Source organism: Hydractinia symbiolongicarpus, chromosome 13 (assembly GCF_029227915.1).
Source record: "Hydractinia symbiolongicarpus strain clone_291-10 chromosome 13, HSymV2.1, whole genome shotgun sequence".
Taxonomy (NCBI): domain Eukaryota; kingdom Metazoa; phylum Cnidaria; class Hydrozoa; order Anthoathecata; family Hydractiniidae; genus Hydractinia; species Hydractinia symbiolongicarpus.
The window spans coordinates 6,344,742-6,368,878 of record NC_079887.1 but is presented as its reverse complement, the minus strand read 5'-3'; the positions used below and the strand labels follow the sequence as shown (position 1 = coordinate 6,368,878).

General features: G+C 34.3%; 3 protein-coding genes across 3 annotated transcripts in view; 1 reads left to right on the top strand and 2 right to left on the bottom strand.

The window, feature by feature from the left end:
* The window catches only part of LOC130623665 (pescadillo homolog), a 103,565-nt gene extending 91,884 nt beyond the window's left edge, over positions 1 to 11,681 (bottom strand). Inside the window, exon 1 of the mRNA XM_057439172.1 lies at positions 11,672 to 11,681. The gene's annotated coding sequence lies outside the window, so the exon portion shown is untranslated. The remainder of the gene's footprint in view (positions 1 to 11,671) is intronic.
* LOC130623664 (uncharacterized) lies at positions 7,176 to 11,635 on the top strand. The gene is made up of 2 exons (XM_057439171.1): positions 7,176 to 7,677; positions 9,627 to 11,635. Exons 1-2 carry the CDS (start codon positions 7,351 to 7,353, stop codon positions 11,109 to 11,111), a joined length of 1,812 nt encoding a protein of 603 aa, XP_057295154.1. The 5' UTR covers positions 7,176 to 7,350; the 3' UTR covers positions 11,112 to 11,635.
* A 6,025-nt stretch (positions 11,682 to 17,706) lies between the features above and the next one.
* LOC130624027 (uncharacterized) lies at positions 17,707 to 20,060 on the bottom strand. The gene is made up of 2 exons (XM_057439592.1): positions 18,799 to 20,060; positions 17,707 to 18,695 (listed from the first exon to the last, which is right to left on the bottom strand). The coding sequence occupies exons 1-2, from the start codon at positions 18,844 to 18,846 to the stop codon at positions 17,991 to 17,993; spliced, it is 753 nt and encodes a 250-aa protein (XP_057295575.1). The 5' UTR covers positions 18,847 to 20,060; the 3' UTR covers positions 17,707 to 17,990.
* Positions 20,061 to 24,137: the final 4,077 nt, after the last annotated feature.

The following is a 24,137-nucleotide window of genomic DNA, read 5'->3' as shown; positions in this document are numbered from 1 at the left end:
GTACAATAAATTCATATGTTTCTATGCAAAATTTCGAAAGATATAGCTAGCTAGTTCAAAAGGTTTAAAGTTTATTTTATTAGAAAGTTAAAAACAAGGTATGCAAGATGTACAATAGATTATGAATGTCCAAATATCTCCGGAAACTTTCTGTCATTTTCCCTTAAATTTGGATAGGTTTTTTAACCCTGTCTCAAAATCTTTAAGAGCAGAAATTAAGAACCTAAGGGACCAGTGTATCTTGCTCCAAAGAAGTTTGCACCACTTGTTTAAGCAGAAATCGCCACATTGTGGTGATAAATCTATATTTTCTTCCAAAAGAAGGCTAAGTAGCGGCATTAAGGACAGAATACCCAAAATTATTACGCTCCGCACTTGATTACTGTTTCAAATGTGTAGTGGCTGCAACGCCGCTTATTGTAGCAAAACTAAACGCTACTTTTTAAGCCCGTATGTCTGAGCAACTAGGTAGTTCTGCACTTACAGGTAAACGCGTTAAACTTGGTCTCACGCCACTGCCGTTCTTGAACATTTGATGTTTCGTGATCCCTCCCCAACATCGTTTCGCAACTTCTCAGTACTGGTGGAAGAGTCTATTTGTGGTTCTATTGCCACGCTTTTATTGTTACATTTAGTTCAAATTTAGAGCTGTGAACATGTTGACCCTGATGCCGGCGAGGGCTTTCTGAGAAAACATATAAAAATAGTCGTATACGTCAATATATTTTGATACCAAGTGAGAGATTTGACATCACATTTTTACCACCATGTTGAAGTATCAAGTAAAGATTGTTCGTAGTTTTTGTGAACATATTGAGGTCGATCCTCTTTTAGGGACTCCTTATATCCGATGGAACATCCCAATATATATTTAGGTTTATTTATGTTAAGAATTAATAGTTTCCAAATAAAATCTATCAATACCACTTACACTTCTCTTACATAATCAAATATTTTATGAAAATCTTTTAAAATAACAATGGGTTTCCAAAATCATAATTTATATACGGCAAGCTTTAGGAGCTCATGAGGATAATTTTTAATTGCATCATTGATGTCAATTAAAAAAATGGAGGCAAAAATGATTATACATTCCAAATCAAATCTCCATAATAAAGGGTTATTCAAGATATAAATGTGTCATGTAACACATGACACATTTATATGTTGAATAAATCAAATCGTTCGACTCCACCTTTTCTTACACAAAATCGTACAGTCTGTCTAATTGCACTTTTTATAAAAAGAAAGGAAGTGTTATTTTTAATGTTGCCATAGAGAGTCATGACAGAATCACAGAAATTCTAAAAAAACATTTGAAACTCCTGATTCAAAATAAGTGTGACTTTCGAGAAATTATGTTGTATAAAAGTCAATCAAATTCACATTGAGATCTAATTAACTCAAGCAAAGTTTATGGAGCCATGATGAAGAAAATATAATACAAAAAAGATGCAGTCAAATAAAATTCTTCTCTCTGGGATTTTTCTTATGAGAATGTAGTTTACAAAAAAGTTTCAGGCCATTTACAATATTGCCTTAAATGGTCGACTGCAGTCTAATTGTTAAAATTTTTTTTTTAATTTTCCTAAATTTTTGAATTCAAAATTAAGTTAACCCTATTTGGTCCGGGGTATTTCGAAGATATTATGATCACAACTTTTGACAGGCTTTGTCAAATTGAATCAAGCTTGACACATTTATAGTACATTATAAATGCAACAAAATGGAAACACTAAATTTTTGCTTATGTCAGCACTGTTTATGTGCTGACATAAGTTCACTTATGTTTTGTTTGAAGTTTCCGACAGTCAAATAAAACTTTTTGACATATTTTTCGGTTTTTACATAGTTCGCATGAGTAGAAGTCCAAAGTCTGTTTATTCCTGTTAAAATTCGAAAACACTGCTAACACAGTCCCCATGTTCTCTTGTCCCCAAACACATTTTTACAGAGCGGCTAAAAAAGAAAGAAACTTTGGGGTCGGCAATATGCTCAAATCTGTTTGATAAAACTCCTAGGCCCTGTATTCTACTTACAAATAGCACTTTGAAGTAAAAATGCGCCATAATACTTAAATAATGTTGATAAACTGACGTTTTTAAACCTTACCACAGCAAAGATTACGAATCCTAGGCCACTGTGAAACGTATTTGAACTCAAGACCAAGATAGAGATTTGAACATAGAAAAAACAAGGAGTTTTTAATGTTAATACTCCTTGTAAATGGTTAGCTAACTGTGCCGTGGCAAATGTCGTTTAAGTAATTTAGAGGTGTATAAAATTATTCGATCGCTTTACGAAGCGCATGATGCAAATATAGCACTTGAACTAGAATCGTTTCGGTAAACAAATAGGATAGCCAAACAGAAAAAATAATGTAAATAAAAAGTCATTGAAATTAACAGTAGAGAGAGATAGTAGTCGTTGAAACATATAATTTACACGCTTATTCATGTGGCTTATTCATGTGACCGAAATGAAGCAACTTAATAGCGGCAGCCAGCTTGAAGTGGACAAATAAAAAAATAAGCAAGACACACAACAGACACTATAAAAAACAGTATTAATTTTTGAGACTTTTCCGCTTCCAGGAATTAGTCTTATACAACGACAAAAATAGAATGGATTGTGATTGGCGCACAATCCAAAAACGCAGAATTGGCTTTTTATCTAAAAGAACAGAGCAGCAAGCACGTAAAAAATAAAAAGAATCTGTAAGAAACTTAAAAAAACATAAATCCGTGGACAATGTATTTGTTGTTCATTAAAAAACGTCCAAATATTTTTTTATATTTCGAGTGTGTGATTTTTATTATCAACAGAGTATCGAGGGTAACTTCCCAAATCCATGTTGATCATGGTAAATTAACTTAAGGCTATAAATATCGCGTTGTCTTGCTAGAAAGTGGAAGCTGTTTATTCAACAAAAAGATAGCACCACAATTAAAGAGAGAAACGAAGAAAGAAGTTAGTTGGCCAAATCGTAGCTCCGAGTAGCGATGACAAATTCCCGTGGAGTTTTTCCACGAGCTTTTGACTGGTTTCTATCAATTTTTCTTTTCTCGATCGTTTAACATTTTTTTTGTTCACCTCTTTCCTCATCCCATTCATGTTTAGATGGAGAATAATTTGTTTTTGCGTTACTTACTCATTTTTTTATTTTTAAAAAATGCAGATATATGTTTTCTTCTTCAACACTTATAGGACTAATGGTTATAGAGCCGGTTTTGCGGATGCACAGAAAGGTATATACAGCAACTTATCTCTAACGTTTAAACGTAACAAAAAGCGGTATTCCACAACAGAGCACTTTGTAAAAAATATCCATCCAATACCGGCTTTATTGACATAACAAAGTCAGTTAACTGACTTTGTTATATACAACAAAAACAAAGAGACTCTCATAGACTCTCATAGAAGGTTATAGAAATCTCTGTCGATAAAGCCTAAAGCTAAACGTTCATGAATTTAGAAAATATTTAATGCAGACAGTATAAACAATATTTACTGCATTATCCAAGCATTTCTCTATGATAATAGCCGTACTTTGTCTGTCGGTCCAAAATGGTAGCTTAATTTCTGTGACCTGTCCGCGATTTCTTAGAAGTCAGGGGGTTTATTAAATCGAAATTCGCATTATATTTATACCAATAATCATATTAAAAACAACTGTCGGGCAATTCTCCGTGTATTTTTTTCACGTGCTTAGCCACTTTTTATTTTAATCCCTTCACGTGTTTCTGTTAGAAATAAATGACGCTAATTATTTAGCTCCTAATGCTCATTGTCTTTATCTTTTAAAAAAAAGGTTTGTTTATTTCGCTTTTAAATAAGCATATTTTGTTGATGATGGTTTTAGCGTCACTATGAAATATATTCTCCCACTTAAAATAAAAGGAATTCGTGGGAGAGGGTTGATTATACTTAGAAAAAATATTAAAGATGACGTGAAAAAGTTAATTAGATTCACAACTTCGTGCGTAGGCTTTCATTTAATGTTCATGTTTAGCTTAAGAAACAGCGATACAGATTTCAATAGCGTTGTAGGTTTTTTATTTATTTAGCCTTTTTTAATTTGTAAATAAAAAAGAATGAAGTTTCACCTTAAAGGCAAAATTTAGTCCAAAACACCTTGATAGATTTTTCTTAAAAATATCTCATGTTATACTGTCTTCATTGTGGAGATTGCTAAAGCCCCTGGGTTTCTTGTTATATTTGAAACATAACCATCGCAATCTTTCTGTATTGAATCAAATCACTACTAAAATGGTTAGCCAAAAAAGCCCACTTAATTGGCAGGAAGTATATGTATCACTTCACTAAGTTTCACTTTTCATGCAACGACGGGATTATACTGAGACCGGGAGCAGTCTGTACAACTCAGAAAATACAAACAGAACTCTAATGCCCCATCTATATTTTCGTTATTCCTGTCAGATCTTACGATGCAAATTATTTCTTTAGCTTCATTGACATGTTACTTTACTAAATTTGTTGAACTGATCTCTCATAGCAATGGATCTCTATTCTTTCGGAGTTCGGCACTTTTGATTTTAACAAAGCAAGCCGGAGAGAGCGCAAACACAACTAAATGGATACTATCTTTTAGCTGTTTATATTCTGTGTTTTATTATTAGGTACTTTAACTTTATATTAAAGAAGACTAGGTGGATTTCCACTTATTTGGGACACAAACTATGACGTCATCACCAACCTGTCCATACACAAAAACGGAGATTGTTCAACCTCAACTCTTTTTATTATTTTACAGCAGCATTTTTTTTGTTTATTAAATCACACATACGGAGTAGTGTGATATGTCGTTTTACCCTTTTGTTGCGGCGACGGTCTTAAGTTTTATCACACTGGATTCGAGTCATTCTAATTGCTCATTTCACTGGATAAAAAAATCATCTACTATTTTCTCGCGTATAAACGGAAGACCTTTATCTTTAGCTGTTTCTATCGAAGCATGGCTCTTAGTTAAGATGAAGAAAGAATCTGTTGCGGAAATTTTTGAAGAAAAAATGAAGTGAAGTAAAAAAATAATTTTAAAACCAACAATTTTATGATAACTTGAAAGGACGCATGTTTTAAAGTGTTTTTATGTTACAATACGTAATATTTCTTTCTGCTTGCAAAATTCCTTATAGCTAGACAGAATTTAAAGACTCTATGCAGGGGAAATTTTTCTTTCTTCTTTTCAGCGAAGCAAACGAACAAGCAAACAAAAAATCAATTTTCATGATATGTATTTTGCCATGTATTAAAGAATTGTAGCTAGGTAAGAATATGTGTGTCATATAAAATATTGTCTTTTATCTAGACAATGTTGTATTAACATAAAGAGTTCTAACTTTATGCAGAGAAATTATGAAAAAAAATAAAGTTTATGTTTTTTATATTATTTTTTCACATGCGCTCTCACGCAATCGAAACACATATTCGGTTTTGCTTTTTTCTGTATATTAGTCGATGGCCCGTAAATCCACGGGTTCGACTTTTTTATGCATGACAGGCAGACAAACAGACAGACGTATACGGGTATTATAATATAGACTAGTCGTTAGCCCGTGGAAAAATCCACGGGGTGGCCCGTCCTTTATATATCGCATTTCGTGTTTCCGTAACAAAAAGACAAACAGATGCACGAACAGACAGACGGAATACGACCATTATTAAAGAGACAGCCCGTTGCTTACACTGGACTGAGCTCTTTATACAGATACACCGTGTCGCACATGTGTATAAGCGTAACACCATTTTTCAAAAAACTTTATCGCAACTTCGGTTTTAAAAATCAGGAAACAGCCTGGCATTACCCGTTCCAGTTAAGAAAAATACTCAGCAATTTTATGTTGCCGAAAATTCTTCATAACAGTAACAAAAGTTGCAGTCACCTGACTGTATTTAGCATAATTAGTATTAGGAATGTTAGTAGCCAAATTGTATTTGGCTGCTTTCATTTTTCAGTTAGAGGTAGCTAAAAAAGGGCTAGCTAGATAGCCACAACACCAAATACAAATGGATAATAGTATACCAAACTGAATAAAAACTTCAAAAGAATAGGACAGGTATAGCTAAAGTATAGCTAGCCAAGCTGGTTCAAAATCTACATTTATTGCCAAAATCCTAAATTTGGTGATTTAAGATTTGTACGTGGTTAAAAAAAAACGTAAAAATATATGTGCCTTAACATGAGAAAAGAAATACTAGAAAATTAAAAATCTTACAGAAGATAAAAAGGTCAAACAGATCTGCCAACTTGACACCCTCACTTTCAAACTGAAATGGCCTCCGTAGCATGTTGTTTATTCGGTTCTGGCGTGATTCCGAAATTAAGCTGCGTCCAACCGAAAAAAGGAGGTCCGTAAAAATCGGGCCCCGCGCTATTTTTCCGAAAAAGCTGCACGCAACCATTTTAAACAGACAGAATACGGCTATTATTAAAGGATTTTTAAAAGAAGCTTTTGTTCGGAGTGATCAGAATGTTTGATAAAATTTTAAAGCATGCAGAAAGTTTGACGACCTTCTTCACAGGGCATTTTAAAAATCTTAATCTTAACACGTCAAAGGCTCGGTTTATTCTTGGTTAGTTTTTTTTTTCTCTTTTGACACACCATGTTCTAATTAGCTTTATGAACAATTGGTTTGAGTTTTATTCCGCCCTCCTCAAATACAAAATATACGAATATGCAAGTGATGCAACTGGAATTGCGGGTTATTATTTTTTTATTAATATCTGGATCGGTATTATATCGACATATTCTTTGCACGAACGCGTAGACTGAAATGTTTATTCGTTATGTGTGAGGTAATTACTTTTCGTTGGATGTAGTTATGATATCTTGTATGAAATATGTATATATGATATATAGAAATTGTAAATATTTTATACCGAAAATTGGAGCTGTTTGAACTTTTTGTTTTTGCCAAAATATTAATTTTTAAGAAGGAATCTCCTTAACAAATTTTAAATGCAACTTTTAGCTTTTTCTATTTTCTCCTTCATACTTAGCTGCCCAAAAATCTAGATAAACTAAATAATTTTATACAAGCCAAAGTTAATGTTACGTAACCGCACGTCGTTCTAAGAAATTGACAATAATGTAATCTGATCTCAATTAAAAGTTTGTTGTTCACGTTTTATTAAAAAAATAAAAAAGTTTACCGCTTTGTTTGAGAGATCGATTTATGTGTAGCTTTAACGTGTTTTGATTAAAAGTAGCTAGAAAAAAAACATTTTGAAGAAAAAGAAAACACAACGAAGCACAACGTAGCTACATTTAAAGCCAATAAAAGTCAGGTAACTAAGAGGGATATTTTCAATGTAGTTTGTCTTCAGGGATGGAAAAAAATAAGAAACATGAAGTCGATCTAAAAACAGATGTAAAAGAAAACAATGCAAGTACGAATAAGAACCAGAACAAGTCAAATGGTCCAGAGGATTGGAAAGAGCTTCAAGATGGGCTTAAAATGGAATTAGCACAAAACCACAATACTGATAATATGATTGATATCACTGGACTGTTGACAAATTTACTTAAAGGACAAAACGATTCTGCAAGCCCTTCAGGTCTGGCTCAAATTGATTTTCGCATGATTAAACCAATAATGCCTTATGAAAATTGGCTACCTGATCTGTTTCCGTGGAGCACACCCGAGAGCACAAAGGTAATAAAAATATTTGTATATAATATTTATTTTTGGCGGTATAAATAAAAAGACCCTTTTCTTCGAGCAGTCATTTTTTTATTACCATTCGTACAAGAGATCGTAACAAAACTTAACGTGGTTTTTAAGGTTCCCAAATCTTTTAAAAAGCATAGCAACAGTGCTCGATTTGATTTTGCAAGAAACATTATTTGGGTAAACTGGATGTTTTTTAACGTTACACGAGATTTTTCAGTTTATGGGGACAGTCCCATGTTTTGTATCTTGGAATTTTTTTTAGCAAGATCACTGTCAGCATACTTCCAATTTCCCCAATGTTTTAGCCGGAAGTGCAAAGACATTGTTTCTTATAAGAAAAGACGTGTAACTGAAAAAATAAAAAGGGTGAAATTATAACAAAGCAATAATCTTCATGTCTCCTTATCTATATTATACTATACAATGTCTGTCTGTCTGTCTGTCTGTCTGTCTGTCTGTCTGTCTGTCTGTCTGTCTGTCTGTCTGTCTGTCTGTCTGTCTGTCTGTCTGTCTGTCTGTCTGTCTGTCTGTCTGTCTGTCTGTCTGTCTGTCTGTCTGTCTGTCTGTCTGTCTGTCTGTCTGTCTGTCTGTCTGTCTGTCTGTCTGTCTGTCTGTCTGTCTGTCTGTCTGTCTGTCTGTCTGTCTGTCTGTCTGTCTGTCTGTCTGTCTGTCTGTCTGTCTGTCTGTCTGTCTGTCTGTCTGTCTGTCTGTCTGTCTGTCTGTCTGTCTGTCTGTCTGTCTGTCTGTCTGTCTGTCTGTCTGTCTGTCTGTCTGTCTGTCTGTCTGTCTGTCTGTCTGTCTGTCTGTCTGTCTGTCTGTCTGTCTGTCTGTCTGTCTGTCTGTCTGTCTGTCTGTCTGTCTGTCTGTCTGTCTGTCTGTCTGTCTGTCTGTCTGTCTGTCTGTCTGTCTGTCTGTCTGTCTGTCTGTCTGTCTGTCTGTCTGTCTGTCTGTCTGTCTGTCTGTCTGTCTGTCTGTCTGTCTGTCTGTCTGTCTGTCTGTCTGTCTGTCTGTCTGTCTGTCTGTCTGTCTGTCTGTCTGTCTGTCTGTCTGTCTGTCTGTCTGTCTGTCTGTCTGTCTGTCTGTCTGTCTGTCTGTCTGTCTGTCTGTCTGTCTGTCTGTCTGTCTGTCTGTCTGTCTGTCTGTCTGTCTGTCTGTCTGTCTGTCTGTCTGTCTGTCTGTCTGTCTGTCTGTCTGTCTGTCTGTCTGTCTGTCTGTCTGTCTGTCTGTCTGTCTGTCTGTCTGTCTGTCTGTCTGTCTGTCTGTCTGTCTGTCTGTCTGTCTGTCTGTCTGTCTGTCTGTCTGTCTGTCTGTCTGTCTGTCTGTCTGTCTGTCTGTCTGTCTGTCTGTCTGTCTGTCTGTCTGTCTGTCTGTCTGTCTGTCTGTCTGTCTGTCTGTCTGTCTGTCTGTCTGTCTGTCTGTCTGTCTGTCTGTCTGTCTGTCTGTCTGTCTGTCTGTCTGTCTGTCTGTCTGTCTGTCTGTCTGTCTGTCTGTCTGTCTGTCTGTCTGTCTGTCTGTCTGTCTGTCTGTCTGTCTGTCTGTCTGTCTGTCTGTCTGTCTGTCTGTCTGTCTGTCTGTCTGTCTGTCTGTCTGTCTGTCTGTCTGTCTGTCTGTCTGTCTGTCTGTCTGTCTGTCTGTCTGTCTGTCTGTCTGTCTGTCTGTCTGTCTGTCTGTCTGTCTGTCTGTCTGTCTGTCTGTCTGTCTGTCACGCAAGATGGTAGCCTAGCTGCGCAATAGTGAGAAGTGTTATAAAAAGGACAGGCGAGCCCGTGGATTTTCCACGGGCTAACGACTAGTTATACTAAATGATGCTTAATCAAAATTTGATTTCTGAGCGGCAAGAGAATAGTCAACAACCAACTGGATTTTCCGACATTGCATAATATCAACGACTATAATTAATAAAATAATAAAGCGTTATATTCATTTTTTAGAATCTTGCTTGGAGACAGCACACACCTGTCGCACTTATTGATCGGGACTGGAAATGCTTAAATGATTGCCTTGTGCAGTTTGCTCTAAATTATACTCAACCCCCAACATGCGAAATGATCAATCTTCAAACAGAAATCGAGGAGATTATTCTTAGTGTTGTAACAGTTTTAAAACAAAAGTTTAAATTATTTTCTGGTTGTAAACTTCACCACACAGGCAGTGTATACGAAGGTTTAAAAATAGGCAAACTAGATGAATTTGATTTTATGATTGAACTTACGAGCCTGCAAGATTTAATAACTTTCAGCCATCCTGGAAGTCAGAAACAGCTCTTGTCATTTGTTATCGACGATCTCTCTTTCGTCGATGATATACCGATTCTAGTCACACCAGATGTTTCACAAAATAAAGGTGAAAGCAAACAGAGAGAAGAAATGGAGCTGGATAGTCTAGAAAAGTCAGGTGCAAGTGATGCAGATAACGCCAATGGTCAATTTATTGATCTAAGTGAAGATATACATCATTGTCGAAACAGAAACAAAACCGCAAGTGCAAGTGAAGAGGACGAAGAGAATATAACCGATTTTTCAATAATTTTGCGAAGTCTAGCTATTATTATAGAAGACGAAATCCAAAATCATTTACCTCAGCATATTACATTAAAACAAAATAAGTTCTTGCGGACTCCCCTAATGGTTTTAGATTTCTTTCAGCACCACAGTGCTTTCACGTACGTGTTGGAGAAGGGTGATGTTTTTGTGAGTATTGATATTGCTTTAGCAGTGCCAATTTATAATTTGGCTCCACTTTGGTTGGGTTCTGGTGGTATGATAAAAAACAGCATGCCACATGACTATCTTGAACAAGTCAAGAGTAACCATACTATTCATTACGCTATCTTTCGGAGTGGCAGTACCTGCAGAATATCGTTCTCATTTGCTGAAAAATCATTAATAAATTTATATTCTAATGACAGCATTCAAAAGCTTTGTTTAAGGGTTGTTAAATACCTTCGTGATAACTGCACAACACACATTGCTTCAACTGAAAAGGGTTCAAAGTATCCAATCTTGAATTCATATCACATAAAGACAGTGTTTTATTTCATGTTTGAGAAGTACTCGTCGGCTGATGATTGGCTGCTAAAGCATGTTGCTGCGAGAGTACTGGAAGCTCTGCTGGTATTACAGAAGTGTTTTGTGGAGAAAAAATTAGAAAGCTTTTTTATACCGCATTATAACGTTTTGCGGAAAATGAAATATATATCAGAACTTTCTGATACGAAGGACACTCAAATAGTTACAGATGAACTTCGCTCTATAGCGCAAATGTTAATTGAAATCGAGGATACGAAATCTGTCCCACGTGGCTGTGAAATGCTTGATTTATTTGTTAGGGAAAAGAAGGACAAACTAAGAAAACTTTCAGATGATGAATACCTCGAAAGAATACGATACGATTTCATTTTCGATAATTGTGAGTAATTGGTGTCATACAATAAAGTTTTGAGTTTAAATATATTTATATATATATGTTATATAAAGAATTTAAAAACAACTCGAAGTATTACTATCAAGTTATTCTCACTTTCTCAAAAGAATGAATATTTATATATTTTTTCATGTTATTTGTAGTTATTTGCACGGTCGATTAGGCAGCAAACCAGGCAATGAGTTGAGTTCTTTAGGGACCAGAAAATCAAACAAAGTAGCCACATTGGAGAATATTACGAGTTAGTGCTGTCATAAATATATATATTAAATAAATGTACCTTAATTTAAAGAAGTCTGTTTAAAAGATTTTTTAAACTGATGTACTTCGAATTCTGAAAGGGAATAAAAAAGATGAAGAATATGAGGTTTAACTTGCTTTACTTATTTTTTCTTTCTTTTTTTTCAAAGAAGAAATATTTTTACAATTACCTTAAGATATATTAACTGATAGTTTTAAACAAGTCTTGCATGCCGGCTTCTTATTGTTAACGTTATAATAACGTTTCTTTTTCTATATAAACAATTACTAAGACAAATGTAGTTGAAAAATGTAAACTCAGAACTCCCTCATCCATACTCCATTTTGCGGATGAATTAACGGACTGCTTTGGCAATTGCGTTTAAGTATAACTAGTCAATAAAGCCCGTGGAAAAATCTACTGAGGCAGGATAAAAATAAATAAAAATTTAGAATCTTGTTTTCACGTTGTCTCTATTGTGTAGAGCTTAAAGCGCTGATCACGAATATATGTATGATTATGTGCTTTCTGTAAACGATTAATGAGATATAGGGTTTTGCTGTCGTCAGCAGAGACATGTTAAAACATTGAATTAATCTTGTAGAAATTGGAATGCCTGTTACCTTCATCGTATAGCATTCGATTGTATACTTGATTCACAATATACTAGTAGTAATCCCATGGAAGCGTCCACAGAAAATCATCGTCCTAGAAAAAAAACACTCGTCGTTATCCACAGTTACCTTTTTGACGTTAATGCGACGATATTATTCAAAACATAAATAGTAGACGCACCTAAAAATTGATTTACTTAAATACGACAACGACTTCATGAGAATGAAAGATGTAAAAGATATTATGCAACACCGCTCATGAAAAATATTGCACAAAATTCTTTTTAGAATATACACCGACGTTAACGCGTCACAGCGTGGCTTCTAAGCTTTTTAAACGATTGCAGAATGAAATTAAGAGAGTAACAAACAAATTTAAAAATATGAACCATGATCAAAAATATCACGAAATCGTCATATATTACCGCCACTTTTAGATGATGATATTTTGCATCTCGTTTTACTTGGTTAGAGACAGAGGGGAGGGGGTAATTTTACCCTCATATAGAAAAAATGTTGACTATGACACTTGACACAGTAACTAACAAAAGCAAAAAGAAAGGATTTGACATTATTTTTTCCAATAATGTTTTACACATTTGTTTTGGATTATTTTGGATCATTTTAATTCAATTTGCCTAATTTTCTTTCAATAATGCAAATACAGCCGAATTAGAAAGATGCTTCTTTAGAAAAAGCTATGTTAAAATATTCCAATTAACAAAATTTCTTTGACTGGTTCCTAACAGAAATTTCAATTTTTGTTTTAATAATGAGAGTAAAACGAAAAATAGGTCGAGTTAACAAATGTTCGAGTTATCCGTGGTTCCAGTTCGAGAATTTTATAGGGAAGTATTAACGAAAGTTTAAGGGACCCAAGAAAATGGTTTGATATATAAAAGTTAAGTTAACCGGTTTCGAGTTACCGCGAGGCAACTGTAGCTGTAATCTAATATTTTACCTATTAGGACCTTTTTTATTTAAATTTTTTTTCGACATCAAGCCCTAAGTTGAAGATTTTCTTTTTGATATCGCTGCGTTTTACATGCATAAAATTCTCTCTTGTCAAAGAAAATTGTGTCTGGCGGTCAACAAGCAAAGATATCAAGTTAAAAACCACTTAAAGGGCCAATATGAACTTCTACAAACTTTTTCACGAACGAAAAAACCTTTGGAAAACTACATCAACAGCTTGACTTGGTGATTTTCCCAGCTAAATTGAATGGTTGTGCACAAACGGGCTACCACTTTACATATAGTATACAGTTTTAGTCTTACCTGACTCGTTGGATTTGATGGAACTTCGTTTTGCCATAGAATTAGTCCCATAAAACGAGTGAGATTTTACAGATTCCCTGCAGTGTCAGAGCCTTCAATAAAAAAACACTCTCTTCTCTGTCATCGTACCAGATTATGCCTTTAAATTTTCACATCTACACTATAAACAGTACACAGGTAAATAAAATGCAACATAGCTTGCCATGATAAAAACAAGGCGAATGATGTTGCAGTGCAGTGAAAGTCCCTTTCGCTAAAGAAGGATTAAAATTTAAAAACATTTTTCGAATTTCTCGAGACAAAATTTGCTGCTAAAAAGTAGGGCCTGGAAATACACATTGCCGATGGATACCGCTCCGATTCTCTTCGTAAAAACCCGTCTTAAATTTGCCTTACATGTCCGATTTAATTTCCTAGTGAGATCATTGACCCCACAAGAATTAAGTGATTGCCAATAATTTTTCTGTGACTATGAAATAACTCTCCACGCAATAAATTATCAACGTTACTTTTTTTTTTCTGCCAAGCATATTCGCTACAATATCGTTGTAGCACGTCCTTTAATGTCGAAAAGAAATAACTTAGACTTTGTCCAAAGTGAAGACGTCCTTTCCACAATGTTGTTTAATCGAAGCTCCTGCTTAAATGCGTTCGATTGTAGCCGGCTGCCGGGAATCAAAGACATGAAATTGCTCAGGATAAATTCAAGGTAAAAAATTCCATTGTGTAGAAAGCTTTGCTAATATTATACCTGGCAAAAAATAGCGTCTTTGCTACAGCGGAAGTACGCATCAAAAGTGAAAATATGTACTAGTGTGAATTAAGCAATTTTTTTGAAGAAAATGAGGTACCTCAAGAAAAGAGAAGGTTCGGTTTACCACGTAAAAAAAATTAGGGAATAACTAGTGTATGTACAGTAATGGACGATGTTAATTTATACCGAATCTAGTTTATTGTCTGTCATTTCAGTGAAAGATTTTAATTTAGCTATTTCAGATTAAACTTTAATATTCTTATTATCTCCTTTTAAATCTTTTTTGATAAATTTTTCACTTCATCTGTCTTCGATTTACTATTACCTATAACTCTAAATACTATCTTTCTCAGCTTCTCCACTTGTACATAACTGGTTTTTAACACATTAATATTATAGCGTCTATTTCTTTTCATTTTTTCATCCCTACAAATAACTTCTTCTTCATCTAATGTGATACATTAAATTCTAATTCTTCTGCAGTCTTTCAAGGTTTGGAAAAATGAATTGAAAATCTTCATCTTCAGCTTCTACGCGCGCATATTATCTCCGTAATATAATAAAATATATTGACTTACCATGTTCATATAGATATTGAATAAAGACAAAGTGGTTATTTAAACAAAGACTTGCAAAATCTCTGGTTGGCGTATTTACTTTAAAATCTTAACCTCGAGTGCGAGGTGAAGATTTCTGTATCATTACACTGTGCACGCTCAGTTATTACGTAGTGCTCTGACGAGGGAATTAGAATTTGTTGTGAAGCGTTAGAGGACAGAGAGTTAAAGGGTGTTAAAGTAGTACTAGTTGCGTAATGCTGGTAAGTTTCACAATACGTATATTTCGTGCAAAAATCGTCTTTATTCAATATTTACACCATTTTTTGATTCAGGTATTTTTCTTTCACCTAGTGAGTAATTCATGTTTTATTCTTTTGTAAAAGAAATTGACTTAAATTGTGCAATCAATGATGGTTTTAGCTACTAGTTTCTCGAGTCTCAACTTTTAGGGTGGACGTGGTAGGTAGATATTTAACGTAATGGTTGATAGGGGTGGGGGTGGGATGGAGGATTAAGATTTTCATTATACCCCATTACTGGGGAAGAAAGTTACTTGAAACACCCCTCCCTTAAATTTTTATTCAATCAATGCAATCGATGGAATATAATAACTTCCCCCAGAATTATCCTTAGAGCATACAACATTCTTTATATCAATATGTAATCAATATAGAAAGTGTTGCGGAGAGGTTGCCAAGGCAAAGCACGGCAAGGAAAGGGCACGGCAAAGGCAGGCAAGGAAACAGGAAGAGGAATCAGCAAGGCAGGGGTAGGCAAGGCATAGAGGCACAGGCAAGGGCATAAAAGCCAGGCACCAGAAAAGGCATAGAAAGGGTAGGCAAAGGCAGGCAAGGAAACAGGAAGAGGAATCAGCAAGGCAGGGTTAGGCAAGGCAAGGGAACGGCAAGGCAGGGGCAGGCACCTTAATAGAGAATCCCCCTACAACTCAAAGATTCGTATACTCGATATATCTAAGATATGTATCATATTAATCCAGGAGTATAGAAAATATTGAGATGCAAATATTTTAAATTCAGTAGCTCAAACAAAGCTCTCAAATTTATATCCGGTCAATATATATACAGTGAATCATGTTAGCAGAATTATGTGCCAATACAAATATTTAAACAATCGGTCATAACGCCAAAAAAACTATCAATTTTTAATAAATCTGAGATTAAAAGTTAACTTGGTTCCAATGACAACAACATTAAAAAGTCAAGATATAGAAATAATTAGAGAAGTCCACGAAAAAGGCGAAACATTTACCTGGTTGTTGTAAGTGCAAGATAATTATGTTTTTCCTAGCCCTGTCCAGGATTTGAACCTGGATCTCTCATTTGCATGAGTGTCATAGCCATTAGACCAACAGGGCATGATTATATATATATGAAAAACTTTACATGTGCATCTTATATATTGTCAAAGTCTTTTTACTAAAAAATATGGCACCTAGTTTGGTATATTTAGCACGAGGGTGCCGATAAGCCGCATACGCCGTAAAAAGTGCGGGCGTTTTCGGGCGAGTTCGGCTTTTTGAAAAAAAGGTCAGGTATTTGCCCGAAAAAACCCGCATAGTCCCGAACAATGCCCGAAAAAAAAAAGATTCACCACAAATGACTCTCGAAGAATTATTTAAAAAAGTATAAAAATTAAAATGAACTAACTATGTGATAGCGAAGTTCTTAAAAGAACTGTTTTTTATGATTTGTGATAAGATTTACTTGATAAATAACTTATATATAAACTTTATTAACTCCTTTCTCTTCAAACGCATTCTTTTAACTGTCGTCCGCCATGTTTATGTTACAAGGTGTTGCATTTCGGGAATGTTCCGGGCGAGTTCGGGCGTGTTCGGGAAAGTGCGGGCGGTTTCGGCCGACAACCGTCAATTTAATTCGAAAAGTCGCCGGCTTATCGGCACCCTCTTTATTTAGCTAGAAAATCTGAGCCACTAAATTATGTTTTATGCTTTAGTTAGAGAGCTTTTTAGGGGTGTGAATGACCTAAAAGTGAAAAATAGTGATAGCTCTACATAACCTTCCATTTTCACTATATCTTTCAAAATAAATACTATGGACAAGGTTGCAAAAAACACATTATGGAGGTTGCATTTATTCTTTTATTTATAAAAAAAGTCCAGGCTCTTCTGCTAAAAAGAATATATGTCTATACCAATGTTCTTTTGCTGATTTGGCTAAACTTTTGGTTCTTAGTTTTTTTGTCTAAAATTGTTAGAACCAACATATTTTGTGGATAATTGTAGATATTTGATGGTACTTTTCCAATCAGAGCATAATTAACTCATTGTGCAGTATGTGTATGACTAGAAAATATGTCTTAAGGATCATTTAAATCTAGCTACATAGCTAATTTTATGCCGGCCAAGTAGCCAGTTTTATGTCAGATAAGTAGCTAGTGAGAAAAACAGTTTTGTGCTGCTTAACTACCTAGTTGATGCTGCTAGCTAGCCAATTTGGTAGTGTTATACCAGCTTATTTTGCCACATATGTTGGTAGTTATTTGCTAGTTAGGTGTGGGTGAGAAGAGGTTCATTACATGTAAAAAATAGTGATATACTAGGTAGCTATTCATACTTCCCTCTTTCGTTTTCTTGAAAATATCAGTTCGTCCCCATTTTCCGCTTGGCACCATCTTTAAAAAACAACAAACACTCCATCGCTTTGCTCCTTGATAAACACGTTGTCTCGCTTACTATAAACTGTACTAAAGAATGACCACATTAAATTGCTGGATTACTGTGATTTTTTGTTTGAATTTTTATAATTCGGATGTATAGGGACGAAATCGCATAGAAATGCTATATACTCTCCATCGTACTTCTTTTTCCTTATATTTGGCTTATATAATGAGGAAATAGGCTCCGCTACTCTCCGCTAAGATATTTCACACCAACCAATTTTTAACTTTTTTCTGGCTATAAAGAACTTAGAATAGAATGTTAAATGTCAATCCAGAACAAAATGAGGTAGGTTTTAAGCCCACAGCGGTGTTTTGAATAATTAAGCTTCCAGTGACGTCACGGGAAAAGTGCTGACATTAGTAAAAATTTATTTTTAACCTTTGATGACTTTGTATAACTAAATTTTATCCCGTTTAGGTAAGCCTATTAAAAGTTACAAAGGGCGGGGCCTTCCGGCCCACTCATGTTCGATAAGTCCTGGACGACATAGGGTAAAATGTCCGCACGAGTTAGGAAAGCAAAGTGTGGCTAAAATCATTATTATTATTATTGGGAAATAATTTACATATTGGTACCTTTAAGAAAAGAGTCTCTGTTTTGCATAAGGAAATCATTATAATTACCTATTGCAGCTAAAGTACATTGACATGGAGATATGTTTTAAATAATGGTAACAACAACAGAATATCCATAGTGATGATAATGATGTTTAATGGCTTGGTTAACGTACTCCAATTGCTACTCCATGAGCGGGATATCTTGATGTCATCCATCGATCGCTTGAAGTGTACGTACCACACCCTCCGAAGTGAAGTTCAGCAAAGAAGAAATAATTGAACGGCATTCTGCGCGCAGAATATGGTCTTTTCGCACTTGCTCTCCAATTCACTGCTACGCCTTGTCGTTCGTATATTAAGTTATTTTTATGATAAGTGGAAGGGCGCCTTTCATTCTGATTGAAGAAGAAGGCAAAATAACCACGTGTGTTGTAATGACAATTTCGATATCGGATAAATTTGTTGTTAGAGATGAATCCGGTCGTTTGTTTGTCAGCGATGCCTGAACGGAGGACATTTAAGTAAAGATACCTTCCTAGGTGAGCATTCACAGGCTTATTGCCAGGGGTAAACTTGTTGATATCTAACGATAATCCACCGGTATTTTTGTACTGCCGAATGACTGTGTAAGGCTGAGTACCATCTGGTTTCGAAAGTCGCAACAGAACGTCTCGGTTGATTCGAAACAAATACTTGAAATCAGCTTGTCTTAATTTATTAAACATTTCCCACGATATGAAGGTGTACCCACCCCCGTTTAGGGACATTTCGCAGTAAGCCTTGTAAGCACCTGACGGCAGTTTGATAGTATGGATACCAGACTTAGCAGATGTCCATGTCTTTAGTTGAAAGCAAGTGTAATAAGCTTCCTACAGAGAGAAAAAGCATTTTTCACAAATTTTACACAAGAATTCAGTTTAGCATTTTTGAAACCAGACAAAAAAACACAAAAATGGTAAGAAGAATACTTACTGTTGCTACCACGATAGTAGCTAGATAGATTAAAATAGTATTCATCATTGTTTCGCCGTTCCTACTGCTTTTGAATCTGTTTGCATCCTTTTTATAGCCATACTACCAAGGTTAATTACATAGCAACGAGAAATAATGATAAGGAAATTTTAATATGCATCTATTAGATTATAATTTTGGGACACACAGAGAAACAGCACATCCCACTTAAATAGATTTAAATAATAACGAACGGATGTGAAGGATTCATTTCATAATTGATCTAAGCAATTTAAGAAATCCATCTATATTGGGGAAATGACATCAGTTGTGGCTATCTATATTATCTGCCAGTTAAGGCATTTCAACTTTGAAAATAAAGCTTTCCCTAATCGCCGGAGAACGTTAGCTTTTTCATTAGAAAAAAAAAGAAATTAGAATGTTTTCGTATGCTTTTGAAGGGCTTGTGTTAGTTGGTAAATAGAGAGGTTTAAAAATAAATAAACAGAACATTGTCAAATAAATTTTACCAACAAAAACAAACAAACGAACAAAAAAGTATATATTTTCTGTTATAAAATTGTATTCTTTTTCTATATGGATGTTCACGAAAATGTGTAACCTGACCTGCTTTTATGAAATGATCTCGTGACTGATAAACCGTAACGTTAGGGTGACAAAACGCTCTCATAGAGCTTGACTCTAGTGTTGGGCTGCGTGTTTTGTTATCAAGGTGTGTACTTCCTTGTGCGAACGTGGTTAATGCTAATCGAATTTTATTCACATTAAGCTCATGTGGTTGGCTTGTGTAAGAAATTCAATTAACCTTGTCTTCCTCTAAATGCTTCGCATATTACAGTTGTCAAATAATATAATTAACATCTCATTTAGAGACTCCAATTGGCAGATGTGGGATTTTTTATGATGGGACGGTTATAATCATTATAAAAGCGAACAGTTTCAACTACAATTGGATAGAGAGTATGGAACCAACGTGATAAACCCATATAAAATAATATTGAGTCAAAACACGTAAAGTTGTTATTCACGTGTCATTTTATGTACAGTTCCTCTATTTTGTAATTTAAGAAATTTATGATTTTTTCATAAAAATACATTATTTTCACAAAAAATATCTCCATGTGATTGGCTAAGAGGAGAAAATAATTACAATGTCTTACATTTCAAATCGAAATATGACCGCCCAAGTCTGAGAAAACCAACAACAAATATTTAACAGATATTCGATTGTTGTTTGTTTCATTAAAAAAAGTCTCAATTGTTCCCGCCTTTGATTAAAATTGAAAAAAAAAACATTTTTGATGAAAAGAATATAAAATTATTTGGTTGTTCGATTTTGGAATAATGTTTCTAGATTTTTCAAACTAATGCTAAAGTAGTTATTGCAAGTCTCGTACAATGTAACATATATTTTTTTTCGTTATATTATACAAAAAAAGAAAGGCCATAATTGTACAGTGCACGGTGCGATAACTAGTACATATTTTTGATATGTGGTCGGGGAGAGAAAGAAATGGCTGTTTATAAAAAAGAAGTGACTGTTCTTTTAAAACAAAATGATTACTTAGCCCTGTTAACACCGCTTTTTTATTTAGTGTAGCACCAGATAGAATAGAAAGTATTAATACATTCACACAATGACACATCTCAAAAATTGGCCATTTTTGTAATTTTACAATAAATTTTGAATCCCCCAATCATTACTGATGGTACGACCTTTTCATCCTCGGTAGACTGACTGACTGAACATCGAAACGTTGATCCTATGTTATAATACGCTTGTGTAAGTGAGTTCAAGGCACAAGATCCTTGGTCACTTTCTTATGGCTCATGCATTGTCTCCGCAAGTGTAGAATTTACTAAATTGAAAAAACGGCAAAATGGGGGTTTAACTTCTATTCATGTAAAAGCCGCATACAGATGTAATGGCTGAAAATAATACCCTCCCCCGGTTTAGCATGCCTCTTGCCGTATCTCACGGAAACAAGTTTTTTATCAACTAAATAGGAAAAACCGAAGCGAAGCAGACTGTCTCTTTCTTATATCTTTTTTTCATTTTCTTAAAATTAATTCTGAAAAACTTATTTTAAACAAAGCATGTCAATGTTTACTCATCATGAGGTTATCTTAACGTTTGTTTGTTCCTCTTTATCCTCCATTTTTGTGTTCTGGAAACGAGGTTGCTACTTTCTATCGTATCCAAATATAATTTAAATTCAAAAGTAGACAAAAAACACGATATTCCCACGATATGAAGGTGTACCCACCCCCGTTTAGGGACATTTCGCAGTAAGCCTTGTAAGCACCTGACGGCAGTTTGATAGTATGGATACCAGACTTAGCAGATGTCCATGTCTTTAGTTGAAAGCAAGTGTAATAAGCTTCCTACAGAGAGAAAAAGCATTTTTCACAAATTTTACACAAGAATTCAGTTTAGCATTTTTGAAACCAGACAAAAAAACACAAAAATGGTAAGAAGAATACTTACTGTTGCTACCACGATAGTAGCTAGATAGATTAAAATAGTATTCATCATTGTTTCGCCGTTCCTACTGCTTTTGAATCTGTTTGCATCCTTTTTATAGCCATACTACCAAGGTTAATTACATAGCAACGAGAAATAATGATAAGGAAATTTTAATATGCATCTATTAGATTATAATTTTGATAAACCCATATAAAATAATATTGAGTCAAAACACGTAAAGTTGTTATTCACGTGTCATTTTATGTACAGTTCCTCTATTTTGTAATTTAAGAAATTTATGATTTTTTCATAAAAATACATTATTTTCACAAAAAATATCTCCATGTGATTGGCTAAGAGGAGAAAATAATTACAATGTCTTACATTTCAAATCGAAATATGACCGCCCAAGTCTGAGAAAACCAACAACAAATATTTAACAGATATTCGATTGTTGTTTGTTTCATTAAAAAAAGTCTCAATTGTTCCCGCCTTTGATTAAAATTGAAAAAAAAAACATTTTTGATGAAAAGAATATAAAATTATTTGGTTGTTCGATTTTGGAATAATGTTTCTAGATTTTTCAAACTAATGCTAAAGTAGTTATTGCAAGTCTCGTACAATGTAACATATATTTTTTTTCGTTATATTATACAAAAAAAGAAAGGCCATAATTGTACAGTGCACGGTGCGATAACTAGTACATATTTTTGATATGTGGTCGGGGAGAGAAAGAAATGGCTGTTTATAAAAAAGAAGTGACTGTTCTTTTAAAACAAAATGATTACTTAACCCTGTTAACACCGCTTTTTTATTTAGTGTAGCACCAGATAGAATAGAAGGTATTAATACATTCACACAATGACACATCTCAAAAATTGGCCATTTTTGTAATTTTACAATAAATTTTGAATCCCCCAATCATTACTGATGGTACGACCTTTTCATCCTCGGTAGACTGACTGACTGAACATCGAAACGTTGATCCTATGTTATAATACGCTTGTGTAAGTGAGTTCAAGGCACAAGATCCTTGGTCACTTTCTTATGGCTCATGCATTGTCTCCGCAAGTGTAGAATTTACTAAATTGAAAAAACGGCAAAATGGGGGTTTAACTTCTATTCATGTAAAAGCCGCATACAGATGTAATGGCTGAAAATAATACCCTCCCCCGGTTTAGCATGCCTCTTGCCGTATCTCACGGAAACAAGTTTTTTATCAACTAAATAGGAAAAACCGAAGCGAAGCAGACTGTCTCTTTCTTATATCTTTTTTTCATTTTCTTAAAATTAATTCTGAAAAACTTATTTTAAACAAAGCATGTCAATGTTTACTCATCATGAGGTTATCTTAACGTTTGTTTGTTCCTCTTTATCCTCCATTTTTGTGTTCTGGAAACGAGGTTGCTACTTTCTATCGTATCCAAATATAATTTAAATTCAAAAGTAGACAAAAAAGTGTTGTTGCCGAGTATAAAAAATTGGTGTTAGAAAAATTTTTTTCAAGAAGAAAAACGTGCGATGATATAAGATATACAAAATATGATATACAAAAAGAAAACAGATTGAAAATGTATCAGACAGCTGCATACATTTTAATCCGTTTTCTATCTGAACAAGCGTAATTTTATAATCGAAGTGAACACTGATTGGACTTTTATCTAGAGACAGCTAGGTAGAGCTACCTGCTTGGAAAGCCCAAGCAAAGCAGGTGTGTTGTTTAGATTATCTGGTAGAGAGATGAATTTAGGTGTGCAGCAATTTTGAGCTCAACTTTTTTTTAAACATTTGGTTGTGTTTTGAGTCTGAAGATGTATCTTTACTCACCATTTTTATAACAAAATTCTTTGAAAAATGGGTCACAAGTTAAGAATATCCTAAGAATATGTCAAAGCTTGATTATTTGTTCGAAGTTAAACATTTGTATGGTCTACAAGTTTTGATCAGAAATTTAATTTCTTTTTCCATATCAAGTAAACTGAACGTCTTTGTTCGTCCGAAGCAACAATGGAGCCTTACATGTAGCAGAATTTTTCATCAGCTTTAACAAATTTTAGCAAGCTTTATTTTAAGGAATTATATATTATAAAGCTATAGTCAGTCAAGAATATATTAAGAATAATGAGGATAATATTTGTTAAAAAGTGAAAAAAATATTAAGGCTGAAAAGCAAAATTCTATTCTTATATTAAAAGCGTGTATCTTCTAGAGAAGAATTCATATGAATTGTAAAAAGTTAATTTTCCCTTGTTATTGTTTTTAACACTATAGGATGGAGTCATTCAGTGTGGTTGTCGTTATTATATAAATACAACAAAATGTAAAAAACTTTTATAGAAATAAAGGTGGCTGAGGTAAGAAAACGACAATGTAATGATGCCATTGAGATCAACAAGGACGCCAATGGCTAGATCGATATATCTTTCAAGTCTTGTCTGGATTATATCTCTAAAACCCATGTTGATCCTTAGCAACTACCTTAGTAACGATACACACATTTGATAAGTAACCAATAATTAATGCAATATCTTACAACATTCATACATGCTTGTCAGAACTTTTCAAATTTTGGACAAAGCACTACCCTGTAAATTTTTAGCGCTCAATTACACGACGAACAAAAGTTATGCCCCGTGAAAAAGACGCTGCGGACATTTTGATATTCCTTCTTTTAATTTTAATAATTGTTGTTGAAATTACATGTTTTTCAGTCTTGTCTTTATCACTGCGCTTTAATAACCTTAACTTTAAATGTGAAAACTAAAGTTAGAGTTGTGTAACGGAGGTGATTATCATACAATTTAACCTGAATGAAGATTTGCATCTGTCTGAAGGAAAAGGAAGAAAAGGTTAAAATAAAAAAAGCTGTAGA